Below are 20,007 nucleotides of genomic sequence, written 5' to 3'. Positions count from 1 at the left end.
AACCTGCACAAAATACCAGCACCCCACCACCACCCGCCTTTTATTTCTTTTTGCAGCTTTGCTCTGAGGTAGAACCACAGTTGTGGAAAACCACTGTGGCTTGGGCTACTAAAACCCCAATAGAAATCCTATTCCTGGCCAAAAGAAGCATGGAATGCAGCCAAACCGGCCAGAAAGTACAGAAGCATCACTACCTTTGGAACCATGTAGGTGTAAGACTGACCCAAAATACATCAGTAAAGGCCTAAAATTTAATGTCATATTTGAACCACTGCACACATAGTGTGAAGCAGTACTTAAAATCTAAAGCTGAGAGGATGGCTCTTAAAACAAAACAGCTATATTCTCCAGAGGACCACAGCAAAACTCAGAAGATCCAGGATAAAATCCAAAATTACTAGAAATAAAAAATACTAGAAAATATAAAACATTCTCCAGGAAAAGGGCAATCAAGAGATGCCAATTCCAAGATGACTCAGATTATAGTTACCATGCAAGCATTTTAAAGCAGCTATTATAATTATGTTCCAGGAAGTAAAGCAAAATTACCTTGAAATCAATGAAATGACAGAGAATCTGAGCAGAAAAACAGGAAAAAAAACAGCAACAAAATTTCTGAGTGAATTTTACCTCCAAGCATCTTTTCTTAGGAACCTACCAGAAAACATGTCACAATGAAATAAAAGAATAAATCAAAATCAGAGTAAGACTTGTAATTCAAGAAACAGAATCCAACATAGTATTACACAAAGAAGCCTCAGTATGACAGCTCTGTACTAAGCCTAAAAAACAAACAGTACAAATGGAAAAAGGAGGAAGAAGGGCTCTAGAAGACTATCTTCAAAGAACAAAATAATAATTATCTGATACAAAGAATACAGCTGAAGACCAAATTCTGAAAAACCACCATTGGGTATGCAAAGAATTAACTCAGATACAGAGAAAAATAAAGAAATAAAAATTAGGCAACTCTATTAAAAATATTAAAAAGTTCCACAAAATACACCACCTGACTCAGTAGCGAACAATATTTTCATGTCATAAAATGTAAACACTATTACTGATTTAAAAATTAGGTAAATTTCATATATTTAATCCTCACAATAATCTTATGAAGTAGGTCCTGCATTTGTACTGCCCTTACTTTATAGATGAGGAAGTTATAGCACAGAGAGGTTAAGTAACTGGCCCAAGGTTACAGTGCCTATAGCAAGGAGCCAAGATTTGGACGCTAGAGGTGAGACTACAAAGATCAAGATCTGAAAGGGGAAAGCAGGACATGTAAGAAAATACTGTTGACCCTTTAACAACATGGGTTTGAACTGTGTGGGTCCACTTACATGCGGATTTTTTTTCAATAAATACAGTACTGTAATTGTATTTCCATTATAACTTTCTTGGGTTTTGTTTTGTTTTGTTTTTGAGAGAGATGGAGGGAGAGAAAGAATCTTAAGGAGGCTCGCACCCAGCACGGAGCCCCATGCAAGGCTCAATCTCACAACCACGAGATCATGACCTGAGTTGAAATCAAGAGTCAGACACTCCCAACTGAGGGACCCAGGTGCCCCGAGGAGAGAAAATCTTAAGAAAATTATAATGAGGGGCGCCTGGGTGGCTCAGTCAGTTAAGCGTCTAACTCTTGATTTTAGCTCAGGTCATGATTCCAGGGTCATGGGATCAAACCCCATGTTGGGCTATGCGCAGAGCATGGAGCCTGCGTAAGATTCTCTCTCTCTCTCTCTCTCTCTCTCTCTCTCTCTCTTTCTCCCCCCCAACTCCCTCTAGCTCTCCTTCTGCCTCTCTCTCCTTTCCCCCGTTTGTGCACTTTCTAATAAAAATAAATAAGTTAATAAAAAAAGATTTTCTTTTCTCTAGCACACTTTATTATAAAAATACAGCATATAATACATGTAACATCAAGTTATACCTATGTTGTCCAAGGATCAACTGTAGAATTAATCAATAAGTAAATGAATATACATATTATATGTTAAAAATGCAGAGTTAAAGCAGCTAAAAAAGATTTTTTTTTTTTAGGAGAAAGGCTTAGAGGACAAAGAATGGAAAAGGGGACTATTTCTCAGTATTTGACATTAATATTAATATCTACTACTGTAACATATATTATAAAATGTAATATATTTTAACTTAACTGATATGTTTGCAAGTAATAAAGTAACATCTGTCCTCCCACCTTTGCTGCACAACCTGGAACAGACCCCCCTCCTTCAGTTAATCTATAAAATGAGAAGAATGAAGAAAATGATCACTAGCTAACTTCCACAATAAATGGAAACAGTTTATTCTCCTTCTTTCCATAAGTAGATCAAATAACCTAACCATGGTTCACTATCTTGCAAATACAAGCCACCAGTCAGATGAAGAATTATGTAAAAATTGCAGAATTCATCTAAACAGATTCCTCAGCACTATTCTAAAAGAAAGTACCTACCCTAATTATGGACATCAAGAATATCAACATTGTATAGGCTAGGCAAAACATCGTTGTTGGGTTTTTTGGTCGTAACTTTGGAAAACTGTTCACTTTACAAATAAAAGATAATACACCAGTAACTCATGCATACACCTGAAATCATTCAGAAAGACCTGATCTATTTCTTCAATAAGTATGCACTATGCATCTATAATGGGTTCAGAACTATGATATATACTATCACAAACAAGACAGACCTAAGCTTTACTTCCCATTGGGTTTACAAAATACATACCAAAGAACAAGAACTATGATAGGGATCCATGCACAGTATTAAAATAACCCACAGAACTTGGTAGTAAAGGGTGGGAAATGGGGGAGGGAGGAAGCAGACAGTGAGAGAAGATTTTCTGGAGGAAAGCACATCTAAACAGATCTGAGTAAAGAACAGAAATTAATCCTGAGGAAGGAGGGACATAAGAAAAAGGGGGGGTAATATGTTCAAAAGCCAAAAAGCAAGAGAGCATGCTTCGGAGTGGTGGTTAGAGAGGAGCAGAGCAAGAGAACAAAAGTAAAAAGAGTTCAAAATATCCTTAGTGCACAGCGCAATAACAAATCAAGCAGAGGCTCATGTTGTTCTCTAAACAAAAACTCAAAAAGGGTCCAGATTTATTTCAAGGCCCTTCCTCTTTTGGGGAAATCACACAGAAGTCATCCTGATATAAATGAAAGCTCTAAGTGAGAACGATGTTCTATAAAAACTGTCACTACTGGATTTCTTCAGTCCAACATCTAAAGTCTACAAGTCCTAAGCACCTCAAAATTAGTAAAGAGGTAAAACCACCCAGTTTATCTCCTGATTTTCAAAGCCTATGCTAAACAGCACTCTCTTTATATAAGGTAACTGGTAATTCTGGAGAAACATCACAAACTAAACGACAGCACATTCCTAACTTTAAAATATTAAATTGTTCACGTTCAAACAAATCTTAAAAGTAAGCAAGTTGAAATAATCTGATAGTAAATCTTAGACCACTGCAGCATTTCCCAACTTGCATTTGGCATGTCTTTAACAAGAATTTTATCCACACCTTAATTCCAGCTATGTAATCAAACTCTGGAAGAAACCATAACAACAAGACATGAAAACACAGACACAGGATGGATTATGATCACATGCTAGGCAGGCTAGTCCAAATTACAAGGATCTTGTCAGTAAATTTACATTTAATAAACATCAGCAGAATAGAATGTATTCTATAGTTATTTAAACTTAAGTCAGGCCTATAAACATAAAATATATACAAAATTCTGAAATATTATTAATACACACATAATCAGACAATGTTTTAGAATGTAAGTCTGACATTAAGGAAAGAATAAAAAGAAAATAGTCGTTAAGTAACCAATATAAAACAGATGAGAAAACCAAAGGAGTACTCACAGCTCCATAGTTAAGGAAGATACTAAGCCGGCCCACTGCAAATGGCTTCATGGGTTAATAAACAACTCTAGGGGGTGTCAATCATGTATACACAGAAAGACAAGGCAATACATGTTAAGTTGGAAGGTAACATAAACACACACCACCACCACAACAACCTTAGAGATCCCGAGTGTCAGTAACAATGAAAAACAAATATAAAAATAGAATAAAATAACATAAGCAAGGTTTTGAGTGTACGAAATTGGTCTGGAGCTAGCATCATTTGTTTATTCGTTCTCATCAGATACTTCTAAGGGCCTCCCATATACGAGGTATTGAAAGATACAGCAGTGAACTAAACAGACAAAATCCCTGTCCTTATGAAGATTACACCTGTGGTGAAAGGAGGAGGTAGGAATTAAATATGCAAAATATTTAGAGTATCAGTTGGTGATAAGTACTATGGGAAAAAACTGAGAAAGTGGAATTAGGAGTATTGTAAAGAAAGTGTAGTTATTTCAAGTAAGAGGGCCAAGAATGGCTTCAATGACGTGACCACTCCAACAGAATGAAGATTCTACCAGACATGAGAAACCTGTCTTTGCCATTCTCACAGCAAAATGTTATACTCTATTCCACTATCCATTCATCTCTACCCCCATTCTAGTGACAGACTAGGTAGCTGCCCGATTACAAGTAAGTGACACAAAACCTTACCACATTCCTAAGGGTTTGTTTTGGACACTGGGTGAAATAAATAATTTGGCAAAAGCATCTGGCAAAGGGCCCCAAATTCAGGACTGATTGAGGTACATTCCCAAATCATTTACAACAGGGGTGGACAAATTACAGCCAGCAGGCCTAATCCAGCCCACTGCTTTTGAGCCACATCAATTTGTTTACATATTAAGAATGGATACTTTTGCACTACAACGGCAGATTGGAGAAGTTATGACAGAGACCATGTTACCCTGGAAAGCCTAAAATATTCACTACTCGGCCCTTTACAGAAAGTTTGACAACACCTGGTCTAGATCATCATCATAATCATCATCATCATCATCACCACCCCTTCATAGTAAGACCACTTTCAGGGACATCTTCATGAGCACATGACCAGTGTAGTCACACAGAATCCTGACTCAAAAAGGCCCCATGCTTGGGGTTTAATGCTTTGTGGTCACCATCTTAAAATTCTTAATAATTTTATCTTTGAATCTGAGTTTTTTTTTAAATACGAAATTTATTGTCAAATTGGTTTCCATACAACACCCAGTGCTCATCCCAACAGATGCCCTCCTCAATGCCCATCACCCACTTTCCCCTCCCTCCCACCCCCCATCAACCCTCAGTTTATTCTTAGTTTTTAAGAGTCTCTTATGGTTTGCCTCCTTCCCTCTCTGCAACTTTTTTTTTCCCCCTTCCCCTCCCCCATGGTCTTCTGTTTTATAAGTGAACTCCAAAGGGACAACAGACCATGTGCCAGGGGCTTAGAACCTTGGTTCATAAGCAGCCTGCCTCCCAAGGAAGAATTCTCAGTCAGCTGAACTCTCTGGCTCAGCTTGATCTCCCCACCTTTGCCCCATGAGTAGAGGGGCAAAGTAGATAAGACCCCATCCCAGGCTGGTATCACCATGACACGTTCACAGGCAAACCAGCAAGGTCTTCTCCTATTGCTGATTCATGTATGGAGCAAGTCCTAGCATGGAGGATGCAATCCATTGGGAGTTGTCCATCTGCTGTGGGTTGAGACAGCAGACCTACAGAAAGGGACTGCCCCAGGGCAGGACACCACATTTTCATTTGGCATTGGACCTTGCAAATTATGTAGCTAGACTTCACTGTTTTCATAAAACAAAAATTATAAACTGAAGTTGTAAGTGAAAGTTCCATTCTTCAAATTCATAAAATTACTATGGTTTGTCCCATTACACTATGAGCCAACTCCCTTCATCTTGCTCTACCACAGTTTTCTTCATATTTCTTAAATAAATTCATTTCCACCATAGGCCACTACCACACCTGAAATACTCACCAACTACAACAGTTCAATCAAGTCTCATCCTAACTGTCATACCTTCAGAATGGATACAGTTCTCTATTATCCTGATTCCAATCAACCAAGGGGTCAAACCAACTGGTGTGACATCTCCAAAGATGGTCACTACTAATTTATTACCACCATGTACATGCATGTCTCTCCTTCACTGAAAGATGGAGTTCATTTCCTCTCCCTTTGAATCTGGGCTGGACCTAGGACTGCTTTAATTTTTAACACACAAGAGAACTGAAATGAGTCAGTCAACAGTGTCAGCTGGGCTCCCAATCAATAGTCAGCATCAACTGCTAGCCAAGTGAGTGTTCAATCCAAATAAGCCACAAAATGGCTGCAGACCCTGCTAACATCGCATGGAGCAGAAAAACCACTCTGTTGATAAGAGCCAACCCATGGGATCCTGAAACATAATAAAATGCTTGTGTATGGAGTAGTTTGCTACAAAGTAATATAAAACTAAAACAGGGGCACCTGGGTGACTCAGTAGGTTAAGTGTCCAACTTCAGCTCAGGTCATGATCTCGTAGTCCATGGGTTCGAGCCCCGCACTGGGCTCTGTACTGACAGCTCAGAGCCTGGAGCCTGCTTCAGATTCTGTGTCTCCCTCTCTCTGCTCCTCCCCTGCTCGCTCGCTCTCGCTCTCTCTCTCTCTCTCTCTCTCTCTCTCAAAAATAAACATTAAAAAAAAAAACAAAACTAAAACTATATCTGAATACAAGATCTATCACAGCTGGGCCTATTATTTAACCTCTTTATGTCTCATTTTTTCTCATCTGCAAAGTGAGGATCATGACATTATTTCATAGAAGTGGTCCAAGGATTAAATGTGCTCATATGCATAAAGCACTTGGCAGAGTTCTCAGCATATTCCTGACATAATGCAAAGTCATTACTGTTCTCTTACTGCTATTTTAGTATTGATGAAATGTATTATTTATCCCACAAGGCTGTTTCATTTTCTTTAAACTACCTAGTTCTACCTCCTCCACCAAAGTATAAGCCATAGGACAAGAACTTAACTGTTTTGTTCACCAGCACTTAAAACAGAATTTGGCAAAGATACTTCATAAATTATATATTGAATAAATAAGTTATAGGACCTCTTTTTCATAATCAATAATGATATCTAACACTGTTCCCATACCTTAAGTGTAAATCTGACAAGAGGTACTCAAAACATAAAATAAGCATATAAGCTACAATGTGATATTTTCATGATATAATTCCAATGCATTTACTTATTACTGCACAAATCATTTACAATTACTAGCTCATGTAATGAACAAATACGCCCTAATTAATGACTAGCATTTGATTCAACCTCCAATTACGTGTGCTAATACAGTATACTCATTTGTATAATTTTTTAATAGAGTATTTTAAGCTTTTTAAATTCCAGTACAGTTAACTTACAGTGTTACATTAGTTTCAGATGTACAATATAGTGATTCAACAATTCTATACATTACTCAGTACTCATCATAAGTATACTCTTTAATCCCTATCAGCTATTTCACTCCCCCCCCACCTCCCTCTAGTAACTATCAGCTTACTCTTTATAGTTAAGAATCTAATTCTTGGTTTGTCTTTTTTTTTCTTTTGTGTGTTTGTTTTGTTTCTTAAATTCCACATGAGTGAAATCATATGGTATTTGTCTTTCTCTGACTTATTTCATTTGGCATTATACTCTCTAACTCCATCCATGTTATTGCAAATAGCAATATTTCATTCTTTCTTATGGCTGATTTATATTTACGTGCCCACACACACACACACACACACACACACGCGCGCACACACATCCCACATCTTCTGTATCCATTCATCGATCGATGGACACTTGGGCTGCTTCCATAACTTGACCACTGTAAATAATGCTGCAATAAGCATAGGGACTCATGCATCCCTCTGAAGTAGTGTTTCGTATTTTGAGGATAAACACCTAGTAGTGTGATTACTGAATTGTACGATAGTTCTATTTAAACTTTCTGAGGAATTACCATAATGTTTTCCACTGACTGCACCAGTTTGCATTCCCACCAATGGTGCACGAGGGTTCCTGTTTCTCCACGTCCTCACCAAAACTTGTTGTTTCTTGTTCATTTGCACAATTAAAAAAAAAAAAAGAGCTGCTCTAATCAAATCAGTAACCCACTTACAGTAAATATCACTACAAGCACAGAAATAGCCAAAGAACCTAATTATGCCCTCCATTCAAAAACAAATTACCCTGACAACACACAATAACGTAATATTAATCTTCAAGCTATAGAAACGTGATATAAAATACATTTGAGTGTGAATTTCCTTAATTACAGTTTTTATAAGTTTAAAACCTATTTTAAAGAGATAAAAATCAGACATTCACAGGAACCCTGATGCACCTCTGAAATACACCAGTCTAGAAAGCAGAAAGACATACAACAACGTGATTCATTATAACTATACTGTGATTCTCAACTTTTCTCTGCCTTGATGTAGATGACAGACACAAGTAACTTGCCCTACCTTTCAATTATGGTTTCGTAGTTTTCACATTTAAGAACAGTATTTTACGAGGCAAACAAATCAGAGGGGTGTGGTACAGAATGTCAGACGATAAACAAACATGTAGAACCAAGGAAGTAAAAGAGAGAATACATTATGGCTACAGAACTAATAATAAGTAGTACTGCTGGGACAACAGCAGTTAGTGCATAAAAATTAAAAGGGGGAACTGCTAAGATATTGCATTGTACAGGTATGAGAAGACCCATCCATTCTGTCTGTACATTAAAAACAAAAATTTATACTTCAAAATGCCAATCAGTCAACCAGAATGGCTAAAATTAAAAAGACTGACAACACCAAAATTTTGGAAGTTGGTAGAACAACCAAAATTTCATACATTGTTGGTAGAAGTGTAAAATAGTACAACTACTCAAAAAAGTCTGATGGTTTCTTATAAAAGTAAACATACACCTACCCTATTACTCAGTTATTCCACCCAAGACAAATGAAGACTTATGTCCATAAAAAGATTTGTACAAAATTCCTACCAGTTTTATTCATAATAGCCCAAAACTGTAAACAACCCAAATGTCCATCAACAGAGCAATGGATGAACAAACTTTAGTGTATTCATTCAATTTATACAATGAAAAACTATTCCCCAATAAAAAGGATGAGTTACTGATATACACAATAACACAGATCAATCTCCAAAACTCCATAGAGAGTGAAAGAAGTTTTGCTGACTATATGCTATATGATTCTAGAATAAGCAAAACTAATTTGAAGTCAAAAAAATCAGAACAGCGATCAACTAGAGAATAGGAATCAATAGGGAAGAGTCATGAAGGAACTTTCTAGGGTAATAGTAATGTTTTCTATCAGGGGGTCAATAAACATTTTCTATAAAGGGCAGAATAACAAATACTTCAGTAGCCCTGTTTCAAATATTCAATTCTGCCATTGTAAATGAATAGACATAGCTGTTACCATAAAACTTTATTTACAAAACAGTACTTGGAACACAGTTTGCTGATCCCTGCTCTATATTTTGAAAGTGACTTGACTTACCAGGTGTATGCATTTGTCACAACTCATCCAATAAAGGACATAAGATTTATGCATTTCACTCTATGTTAATTTTAACCTCAAAGAAAGAGAACCATGAAATATCAAACTCTAGGCTAATGATAAGCATGTGGTTTGCAGTGAGGTACACTGCAAGGTATCTGCAAGTTTGAATGCATCAAAAAATAAGAAGAAGAAGAAGATGGACTGACAGGTATACAACACAAAAAATTAACTGCTGGCAACTGTAGATCCTACAATTGGTATTTGGTATATGGGGGTTAACAGTATAATTTTTCAACATTTCTATATATGTATTTTAAAGTTTTAATATTAAATGTGGGGAACAGGTCATTCAATTAAGAGGCCACTGAAGATTTTTGAGCAGAGAAATGAAAATAAAATTTAGGTTCTACAAATAGGACTCACAGAATGCAAAAGACATTCTGAAGAATGGTTGGATGAAGGAAGAAAGTAGTAAGTAAGCTATTACAATAGTTGATGCCTTAGAAAGTATTAACATTTAAGGAGTAAGTACAAAATGAGTTACAAAGAGAAGTCAGAGAAGTAAAGAGTAGAAAGTGTCTTCCTCTCAGGAATAAGAAGGTTCCCAGGGTCAATGTAACAGAAATCAAGATGAGAACTGAAAAGTATCTATTGGATTAAGCAATGGGCAACTCTGATGATGTAAAAGTGGTGTGGTAAGAATATAAACCAAAGAATCCTGATAAATTCAAAGGAAACAAACAATTAAGGATCAAAGGAACAGAGGTGGGCCAAGAAAAGAAGGCAAAACTAGACAGCAACATAGGGTAAAAGACTGCAATATTTCCTTAACATGGAAAACAAAAGTAAATGACTACACCTAAAAATTCGCATCTATTATCTCACCCAGAACATGTACTATTTATTTGGTATGGCAGTCTGCCATGGGCCTAAGTGTCTGTGCACATTCTTGCTGAGTGTTAAAGTCTGCAAAACTTATCTATTTCCTGGTACTGAGTGGATTCTTGTAATAAGTCACCTAGGCAACAAAGAAGGTCAAGGTTACCACAGCACATAACTCTACTCCTAGGGAGAGGTTAACTAGCTTGTTTGTTGCTTGCTAAAGTGCTAGAGCCTTGGTCCTGAGTTCCTGTGCTGTGACCCACCAAGTGCATCTATCTAGACCCATCACCATAATGGGATGTGGGTGCAAGGAAAATGTACCCAAATATGTTGACGTTCATGCAGCTCGCTGTGCTATGAGTAAGAATGCTATTTGTTTCTCATCTGGGAGTCTCCTGTTTTCTGCTAGTAACCATGAAACATTAACAAACTAACTTCTTAGCCTGTAAATAGGATAAAATCAAATCTTAAGACTTTTTTCACAGTACTTGACATGAACAAGAAAGAAGTAGTTGATATTCCTGTTGCTGTATAAAAAAAAAATACAAAAGTGGTCACAAACAAAAACTGATATATAATACTTTACAGTTTATATGCCTTGTTATTCGTAATATTTACCACATAACAATCTCTGTATTACATCTTTTACGTATATTACAACGTATAATTCTCATAATAATCCTTATGAGGTAGGTACTGATATGACAAAACTGAGGCTTCAAAATGCTAAATAAATTAACTAAGGTAAGAGCTCACAAATTGTAAGCAGCACAACCTAAATATAAGCCCAGATGACTTTAAAATGTGTTTTTTTTTAACCATCAACAGTTAATCCCCTTCCCTGATTTATCAAGGACAACTCTAATTCTCCAAATACAAGGCCAAAGTATCTAGATCTTTACAGTATGAATACTTCATTAGGTTCACAGAAAACTAACATTTTGGAAATGTTAATATAATCTCAAAATTTTCTTTAAAAATCTGTGATCAAAATTTAGGAAGAGCTAGATTAAATATCTAAACCATTGTCTTTACTGCAGAATTTCTCATTGTTTTAATATGCAAATATTTGTTTTAACACGCTAACATATGCCATAAATCTTCTAAGACCATCTACTACATCATTCTGGAAAACAGTTTGGGAAACTACTGCTACAATCAACAATGCCAACTTAACCTGTATACAGAACATCTCTGAAACCTTAGTAGTCAGCTTGGTATAGGTACATAATCCTTTACAATAGAAAACATCAAAGTTAGAATGTGGCCTAACAACTCCAAGCTAAAACAACTACATAGTTTGGCAACATTGCTCATTTTCTACCAAACAAAACTTAATCCCGTAACCCAAGGAAACCATATAGCATATCTAGCTTTTTCTAAAATTAGAAGGGTAATAATTCAGGCTTTTTGTAGCGCTACATTATTATCCACTGCTTTACTTAACAAAATTCAGACTCCTATAACAACAGAAGGGAAGAAGACATCACAGAAAAAGCTGTTTCCACATTAAACTTGTACACTGGTTAATGGTCGTGAGTCATTCTGACGGTCATCACCACTATCTTTCCAATATGGAAACCTAAATTTTAACTCTATCAATAAGAGATAAATTAACATTACAGACGATTGTACTCCTAAGCATATCTGCCTGTCTCCTACTTAGCTCTTAACATTTAACAACTGAAATTACTTATTGATCAATAATTTATTAATCATTCCAGAGTTTTCAAAAAAACTGAGTAAAGACAACTACACAGCAGTTGTGTTCATCATATAATCCAGAGCTGCAGACTTGTCCCCAAATAGTCTAATAGTCAACAACTCAGCTGCTTCTTCAGAATACCTAGATATAGTTATTCATCAGGCCATCCTCAATAAAACCCAGAGTTATACTAGACAGATGAAATAGCTATGTAATTACAAAGCAACAGGAATTAAAATCCAAATTTAAACTATGCTAAGATTCTCAAACATTTTGCCTTACAAAGAAAACAACTGATATCCTACCAGGAGTAGTATCTTTACAAGAACCAATTTTTACCCTCTGCTCTGAAGGAACGCTTCCACCCATTCAAAGTCTATTTCAAAGTTTATGTAGGACACATCTCCAAGTGGGCGTGGGAGCGGGGGGGTGGGGGGGGCGTGGGGGGGGTGGGGGGGTGGGGGCGGGTATGCAATACCCATTTGTTGCAAAAGGAGTTGTAGAGAAAAAGAAAAAATATCTTAAAACTGGGTAAGTAAATTTCAATACACTGATGTCAGAAAAACATTTTTTTAGTAATAATTAAGTCAAATCTCAACTAGTCATAATTACTGAAAGCAACTGTAACAAATTATTTTAAGACACAGCTACATCAGTTAAAAATGTTTTGAGTAGTGACTTGTGTATAAGAACACAGTTGATTCTGACACACAAAACCCCAACGAGAAAGAATTCAAATAAAGCTAATGCCATTAAGGGAACAAATAGGAGTAAGAAAAGAAAGGGATTAGAAAAAAGACACTGGAAAGAGTACTCAATATTTTCTGCATTTTATTTTAGCTAACATCTGCAAAAAGAAGGTCTTTTTTAAAAAAACTATCCAGGGGTGCGCCTTGGTGGCTCAGTCGGTTAAGCATGCCGCTTCAGCTCAGGTCATGATCTTATGGTTTGTGGGTTCAAGCCCCGTGTCGGGCTCTGTGCTGACAGCTCAGAGCCTGGAGCCTGCTTTGGATTTTGTGTCTCCTGCTTTCTCTGCCCCTCCCCCTCCCTCTCTCCATCCCTCTCTCTCTCAAAAGTATAAACATTGAAAAGAAAAGAAAAGAAAAGAAAAGAAAAGAAAAGAGAAAAGAAAAATGCCTTCCACAGTGGCAGCAACATTTTCTAAACCGTTCTGAAAATAGATAAATTTTCACAAAATTCAACATAGATCATTTGAAGGTTTACAGGATGTAAACCAGATGAAATGGAAGCATCATGAGCTTGTATCTTAGACAAATGCACAACTGCATACATTGGAATTCCATCTTTCAGTAGCCTTCGTTCGTATTCGTCAAAATGCACTTATTGATAGGAATTCTTTGTTCGTAACTAAGTCTCACATTTGCAAATACATATTTGAGAGGTGAAATCTGCACTAATATATCTACATCTGCAAAATTTCACAAACAGCACTATTAATTGCACCATCAATGCTACATATTAATGCTTTCCTATTCTTCCTTAGTGAAAAGGTTTAATTACCACATGAAAGTTTGTAACATGCTACCTAGCTACAACCAAACAGTCAACTATTGCTGAGCCCATTTTTTAAAGAGGGTTTAGAAGAGAAATCGCCAACGACACTACCAGAATTAAGACTACAGGAAAAACTACATTAGAGAAACTGACACTGAAAATGTAGAGGGACACTTTTCACTCATTTAACATACCAAGATTTGTGTGGTTGAACTGGAAAACCCTGTATTTAGTGAAAAATAATTTTCAAACAGGATTTGCATTTTTTCTAGCAAAACCTGTTTCCTCTCCTGCCTCCTCCCCCCCCCCCCCCCAAGTGAGAATAGAAATAAAATCTGAATACTAACAAAATGGAACAGGACAAAATGGCAAGGTTAACTAGAGCTGAAGACACAGATCAGCACCACTATTCTCCGCAGTTACACAATTTTTCAACCCACATTTTTCACCGAATCCACATCCCACCCTACATCGTGCTTACATCTCCTTCCCCCCTACCCGCTCCATTTTTGACGGCGATCCTCTTCCCAGCAGGTACGTGAACTCAGCACCATTTCCAGCAGACAATCCACTGGAAATATCTCAGAAGTGACTGGGTCAGGAAATAAGGAAATGACCAAGAAGGTGAGAAGGAAAACAAATAGAAGTTTTAGGAAGGGGGAGGGAGAAGGGTATCTTACAGCCAAATATAGGGTGCGGGTGAGGGATGGGGAGGCAGGAGGAGCCTTGGGTTGAGAGGAAAGGGTCTCGAAGGAGTCAGAGACAAGCTCCACAAGGAAAGGTGTGAAGAAAAAAAAGAAGAATTAGGCAGTTTTTAGCCGGAGGAAGGGGACTCCCGGGTCCACGGCGGGAGGCAGCTCTGGGGTCCTGGGCAGCGCAGAAGGCCGGGGCGGGGACGCAGGAACTCACCACCTGGTAACGACCAGTCCCTGGCTGGTGATGATCCATCCTGCCCGGCTCGGGATCCGGCTTCCGAGCGGGCGAGTCCTCTCGGCTCTCGGACCCCTCGTCCACCCCCGTCGACGACGTCCTGGCCGCAGCGCCCCTTCCGCTGCTGTTTCTGCCGCCGCGGTCGCCCGGCCGGGCCGCTTCACTTCCTGTCGCTCCCGCAGCAGTCGCGGAAACCTCCGCGTCGGCCACCGCGCAGCGAAGCTCCAGAACGCCGCGCGAGCTACTGAGCATGCTCGCAGTGGTCGCGCATGCTCGTGGGGTCTTCCGGCGTCCGTTCGCGTCGCGAGCGGGGGGGGGGGGGGGGGGGGGCGGGTTTGGCTGGGTGGAAGGAAATGGAAAAGTAAGACAAGTCCGGGGAACTGTCTAGGTTGTCTGCTTGTCGGGAGTGGGCGGTGGCAAAAGGGACGGAAAAAAAAAAATCACCGTCCTTGATAGGTCTTTTCTATTGGACGGGTTTCGGCGCCGGCACAGGCGGATACACAATCACACCACGCAGACACCGGAGTCGAGGAGGAAGGGAACGCATTCCTAGAACACCTCAGGATGGGTCATCCGTTTACCCAACACTTCCTCGTATAACTCACCCAGGCTAGGACAATGCGGGGAGATCCGTCTCTAAGACGTCCCTAAAACGCTCGTTCAAAATCATTAGTGAGGTAAAGGATATCTTTTTAAATACTGTTTTGTCCCCTTCTTGGTAGTATGAGATTTGAGAATCTAACAGGGACTTTTCAACCATACTCACGTCTCGCCAAGGAAGGAGGCCTCTAGAGCCCTAGGTTACTGGAAGGATACAAGAAAATAAGGCAGTACGATAGGACTATTTTGTCATCGTACTCACTTCAGTAATGCCAAAGGAAATAACAGTAAGAAATCACTTGGTGTGCAACATTGTAAGACAGACAGTCTTAGTGTCCGGTTAGGCACACGTGACCTACTATGTGAGAGTATCTCCCAAAGGCCACAAAGCATGTTTTTCTACGGAGTAGAAGAGTATGATGGGACAAAGTAAAGTATCTTTTAACCTTTCTATACCCCAAAAACTATGATCTCACATAATCTGGCCCAGCGATCTCCTTTACTTTTTACTTCCTTTCTGAGTTTCCAAAGGAGAGTCCTGGGATAAAAAAAAGCCACTGAGTGAGTCTGATAGGCTAGTTAAAATAGCAAAAATACAATAAAGACAAACTCACTGAGAAATAATCAGCTAAAAACATTTAAGCTTTCTTGATAGTTTTATTCAAAGCATTGACCAGTTCTTCCTATTTTTACCATCTCAACACATCTAATGGTAGAGAGTATGAAGAGACTAACAATAAAAGGAGGCAATAACATACTGAAATGTCTTTTTTTTTTTAATTTTTTTTTTCAACGTTTATTTATTTTTGGGACAGAGAGAGACAGAACATGAACGGGGGAGGGGCAGAGAGAGGGAGACACAGAATCGGAAACTGGCTCCAGGCTCCGAGCCATCAGCCCAGAGCCCGACGTGGGGCTCGAACTCCCGGACCGCGAGATCGTGACCTGGCTGAAGTCGGACGCTTAACAGACTGCGCCACCCAGGCGCCCCCTGAAATGTCTTTAAACTTGTTTTTTTTTTAATATAAATTCATGTATTTTGGATTCGAAGACAATAAACATAGGACATTTTATTGTATTATTGTACAAGAGGTCACCTTCACAGTTTCACCCCAAATGATACCACCTTTAAATAAAACAACACACAGTGTTGAAACAGACAGAAAAATGAAATTAGATTCCTACATCACTTATGGTCTGTACTGTTCCTTTAGAACTTAATTTTATATGTGCTTGTGTTTTCATTAATCATTTATATGCCCATTTTTTGTTTTTCAAATAGACTACTGCTCAGCGCAGTGGCCATTTTTTGCACCTAGCATACCCAGAACACTACTGAGAACATAATGGTGAAAAGCAAAGACCAAAAGCAGACATCCTGAATCCTGTTAAAGTAACAGATTCTTTCAATTTTACCCTCCTCCCAAGCTTTGTGAACATTTTGCTAATCTAGACAGCAGACAACAAAATTCAACAGAAAGTGTTTTTTTCAGTGAAGAAAAGGAAGAGAAAAAGAGGAAAGAAGTAGAATAACAGCTAATGGATATTTAGCCTTTCCCCAGCCAGGCGTTGCATGTGTTATGTCATTTTAACCTCACAGCAACTCCATGAGGTAGGCACAACTATAATCCTTGTTTAACAAGTCAGGAAACTAAGGCACCAAGAGGTTCAGAAACTTCAGAATACTGGGGCAGACATGGAGATAAACTGCCTGGATTCCCTATCAAGAAAATACTCTGTGACTAGTTATAAGGAGTGTGATTAACTAACAACCTCCAGTTGTTTTGCCCGGTTTTCCTTCAGTTTTCAACCTGTGGTTGTTTTAGTTCAACCTGTGGTTGTGTGGTTGTGTGGTTTATTTCAACCACAGGTGGTTTATTTCAACCTGTGGTTGTGTTTATTTTCAGGGTGGCATCTGGCCATCAACTGGTGGTGGTACAGGTGGAGCCACTTTTGCCTGACACCCTTTTAAGAGGCAATCTTTGCTTCCAAACTGCCTGCTAACCTGGCAGAGACTTTGTTAGCTTTGTAGTATGTTGTGATGACTCTCCCTGCCCAATCCTTTTCTTTTTCACAGATGTTAACTCCCCAATAAATCTCTTGTACTCATAACTTCATATCAGCATCTGCTTCCTAGAGAACCCAAACTAAACACGTGCCAAGACATAAAGTGATAAAACATGGTCAATATCAAAATTGTATGAAGTGACAACTGTCTTTTCACATCAATTGATGCGTCATCCCCAGAATAATCCCCCCCCCCCCGCCCCCGTTACCCTCCATTTTTACCATTTTCTCATGTGGGCATAATGTATCTACATTCTTCCCACCAAGAACGACTTTGAAGTTCTGTAGAGTGATGCTATCTAGTCATAGAGACCCCTTTTCCTGGGATATACTTCCCACTGGGAATCCCTCGTACCTTCCCAGAAGCAGAGCCATTCCCTTTAGAGATAAACTGATTTCTTATCATCCTCCATACCCTCCTCCTAGTTCAAACCAGATATGCTAAACTGCATGTACATGTGCCAGGATTCTTTGTTGTTATTCTCACCAGTTAAAGAGCAGTGGACAGACGTGCCCTTGCCAGCACATGGCTTTCTACACAGGCCTAAATCATAGGTAGGCAAATGCTCCAAATTTTCCTTACTTCTTGACTTCTAGTTTTTTATCACTTCCACTACAACATAGAACATACAACATAAAACTACTCGCCAAGTAGCTGCTGATGGTTAGTGTGACCATAGATCCTAATGGTTAATTGCATTTGGAATATGTATGATTTTGTATATTTATCTAGAGAATGATTAAAAAGAGGTAAAATTGCATTCTCTGTCTGAAGATTTCTAACTCTACCTAAAAAAATTCAGTAGCCATTATTTTCTGCTCACTAAATTCTGAAGTAGATTTTGGAAAATACAAGAAACTATTGTGTCATTTTGGTAAATGAAAATGAGCATAATTATTACTCCAAAGTTTTACCTCTATTACCATGTACGTGGATCTTTTAGCAGTTTGGAGGCTTGTATCTCAATTTAGCTTCACATAGTGTTCCTTATTTAACTGGTTCTGAGATTCCTGTCATCTGTTCAGCTCTATAATTTAAGAGAGGAAATCTGAGTGAGCAATTTGACAATCAGGTATCTACTTCCTGTCTCTGTCTTTATTCTCATACACTATGTTGAATATCAATATAGTAAGAATATAGGAAGAATCTAAAATGCAGCTCATGTTTTTTATAAGTCAGGACTCAACCTAAGAAAAAGAACCAATAGAAGATATATATGAAGAGATTTATTGTGAGGAATTGGCTTAAACTGTTGTGAGGGCTGGCTAAACATCCAAAATCCATAGTATAGGCCACTGGAACTCTAGAAGATTCTAGAAGTTGCTATCTACAGGCAGAATTTCTTCTTCCTCAGGGAAGCCTCAGTTCTGCTCTTGACCTTTCAACAAATTAAATCAAGCCCACACAGATTATAGAAGATAATCTCCTTAAAGTCAACTGATCTTGGACTTTGATCATAGTATCTAGAAGTACCTTCACAGCAACGCCTAGATTAGTGTTTGAGTTTTAATTGGAGCTATAACCTAACCAAGCTGACACAGAAAACTGACTATCCCATGTTTATTAAATACTACAAGCTGAAACTGTCTCTATAAAATAGAGAGAGAAACAGAAGAGAGAACGAAGTACAAAGAGTTAGCTTAGAGATTAAAATAAATTTCCATAATAAGTATTTCCTATCAGCTTTATTTTAAATACATACTGTTATATATATGGAGGCATCACCAGGCAACAATTAGAAAATATTTGAATTTTGACAAGCTGTCCTAACACTACTTTTATTTATCATTTTCATTTTTGTTTAGTCATGAGCAAATCAAATCAACAGCCATTTTGCCTTAGGGATTACGTATTTAAAATTGGGCTAATTCATAAATTATTAAAATGTTCTTTGCTTTACCTTGAGTACAGAAGGCTGTTCTTTGACCATTTTAAGGCAGGATTTTATGTGTTATTTGTCTCCTGTTTTCTCTGCAAGCCTGATAATCACTTTCATCATAGAAGAGCAGAACTGGCACTGAGTACATTGCCTATTATGACAGGTTTCTCTTGACTAACTACCGCCAAGATGATCATGGAAGAAGACAAATACTATGTGTGCATGTAGGGGTGTGTGTGTGTGTGTGTGTGTGTGTGTATAAAATACTAGGAGAGACAAATGTCTCTTATATATCAAGATTTTCGTAACATCTAAGACATTGTTTGCTCTCCTTCTGTAACAGGAACCAGGCCTCATTTGTTAAATCATCTGAAGTCAGAATGCCACTTCGCTATTAACAACATTGTACAACATTACCAATAAGGTTGCCGTATGATAAAGGTGCCTCGTTTCAGTAGTGAGGATAAAGGGCATTCAATATCTGAAGGGACAAAATGATGACAGTATTTAGACAGAGTGACTTACAAGATGCTGCCTTTCCATAATTAAGAAGAAATTCATACCCATTTCCTGGTCTTAAGATTCAAATAGGGAAAAACAAACAAACAAACTTAATGGCCTTACAGAGCCTAAGTAAGTCAAGATAATGAAAAAAAAGAGTTGTTTTATATATGCTAGATATCATAGAAAAAATAAAATATTTATACTATTCCACTTCACCTGTCAAAAATATGTGAAGCTCCCATGAAATGTCTATAAATTCTCCTTACGAAGAATGATCACTGAGAAATCTGGCATGATTTCCCCAATAAAGACATCAAGCTCAAATCTTCTTTATCCAGTGTCTTAGTGTGTTTAGACTGCTGTAACAAAATACCATAGACTGGGTGGCTTATAAACAGAAATTTATTTCTCACAGCTCTCAAGGCTGGGAGGCCAAAATCAGGAT

The 20,007-nt window shown here is 38.2% G+C and overlaps 1 protein-coding gene across 2 annotated transcripts in view; it reads right to left on the bottom strand.

Moving 5' to 3' along the window:
• Positions 1 to 19,172, bottom strand: part of NDFIP2 (Nedd4 family interacting protein 2) — a 65,809-nt gene extending 46,637 nt beyond the window's left edge. The window contains exons 1-3 of one of the 2 annotated variants that reach the window (XM_047870668.1): positions 19,080 to 19,172; positions 18,094 to 18,206; positions 14,491 to 14,850 (exon numbers count right to left, since the gene is read on the bottom strand). In XM_047870668.1, the coding sequence (XP_047726624.1) occupies positions 14,491 to 14,850; positions 18,094 to 18,105 (372 nt within the window). In that variant the 5' untranslated portion in view covers positions 18,106 to 18,206; positions 19,080 to 19,172. The remainder of the gene's footprint in view (positions 1 to 14,490; positions 14,851 to 18,093; positions 18,207 to 19,079) is intronic. The other variant, XM_047870677.1, reaches the window with a different exon arrangement.
• Between the last annotated feature and the right edge of the window lie 835 nt (positions 19,173 to 20,007).

This window comes from Prionailurus viverrinus, chromosome A1, assembly GCF_022837055.1.
Source record: "Prionailurus viverrinus isolate Anna chromosome A1, UM_Priviv_1.0, whole genome shotgun sequence".
Classification (NCBI taxonomy): domain Eukaryota; kingdom Metazoa; phylum Chordata; class Mammalia; order Carnivora; family Felidae; genus Prionailurus; species Prionailurus viverrinus.
Note: the sequence above shows the minus strand (reverse complement) of the source record. Positions and strands in the feature narration are given on the sequence as shown.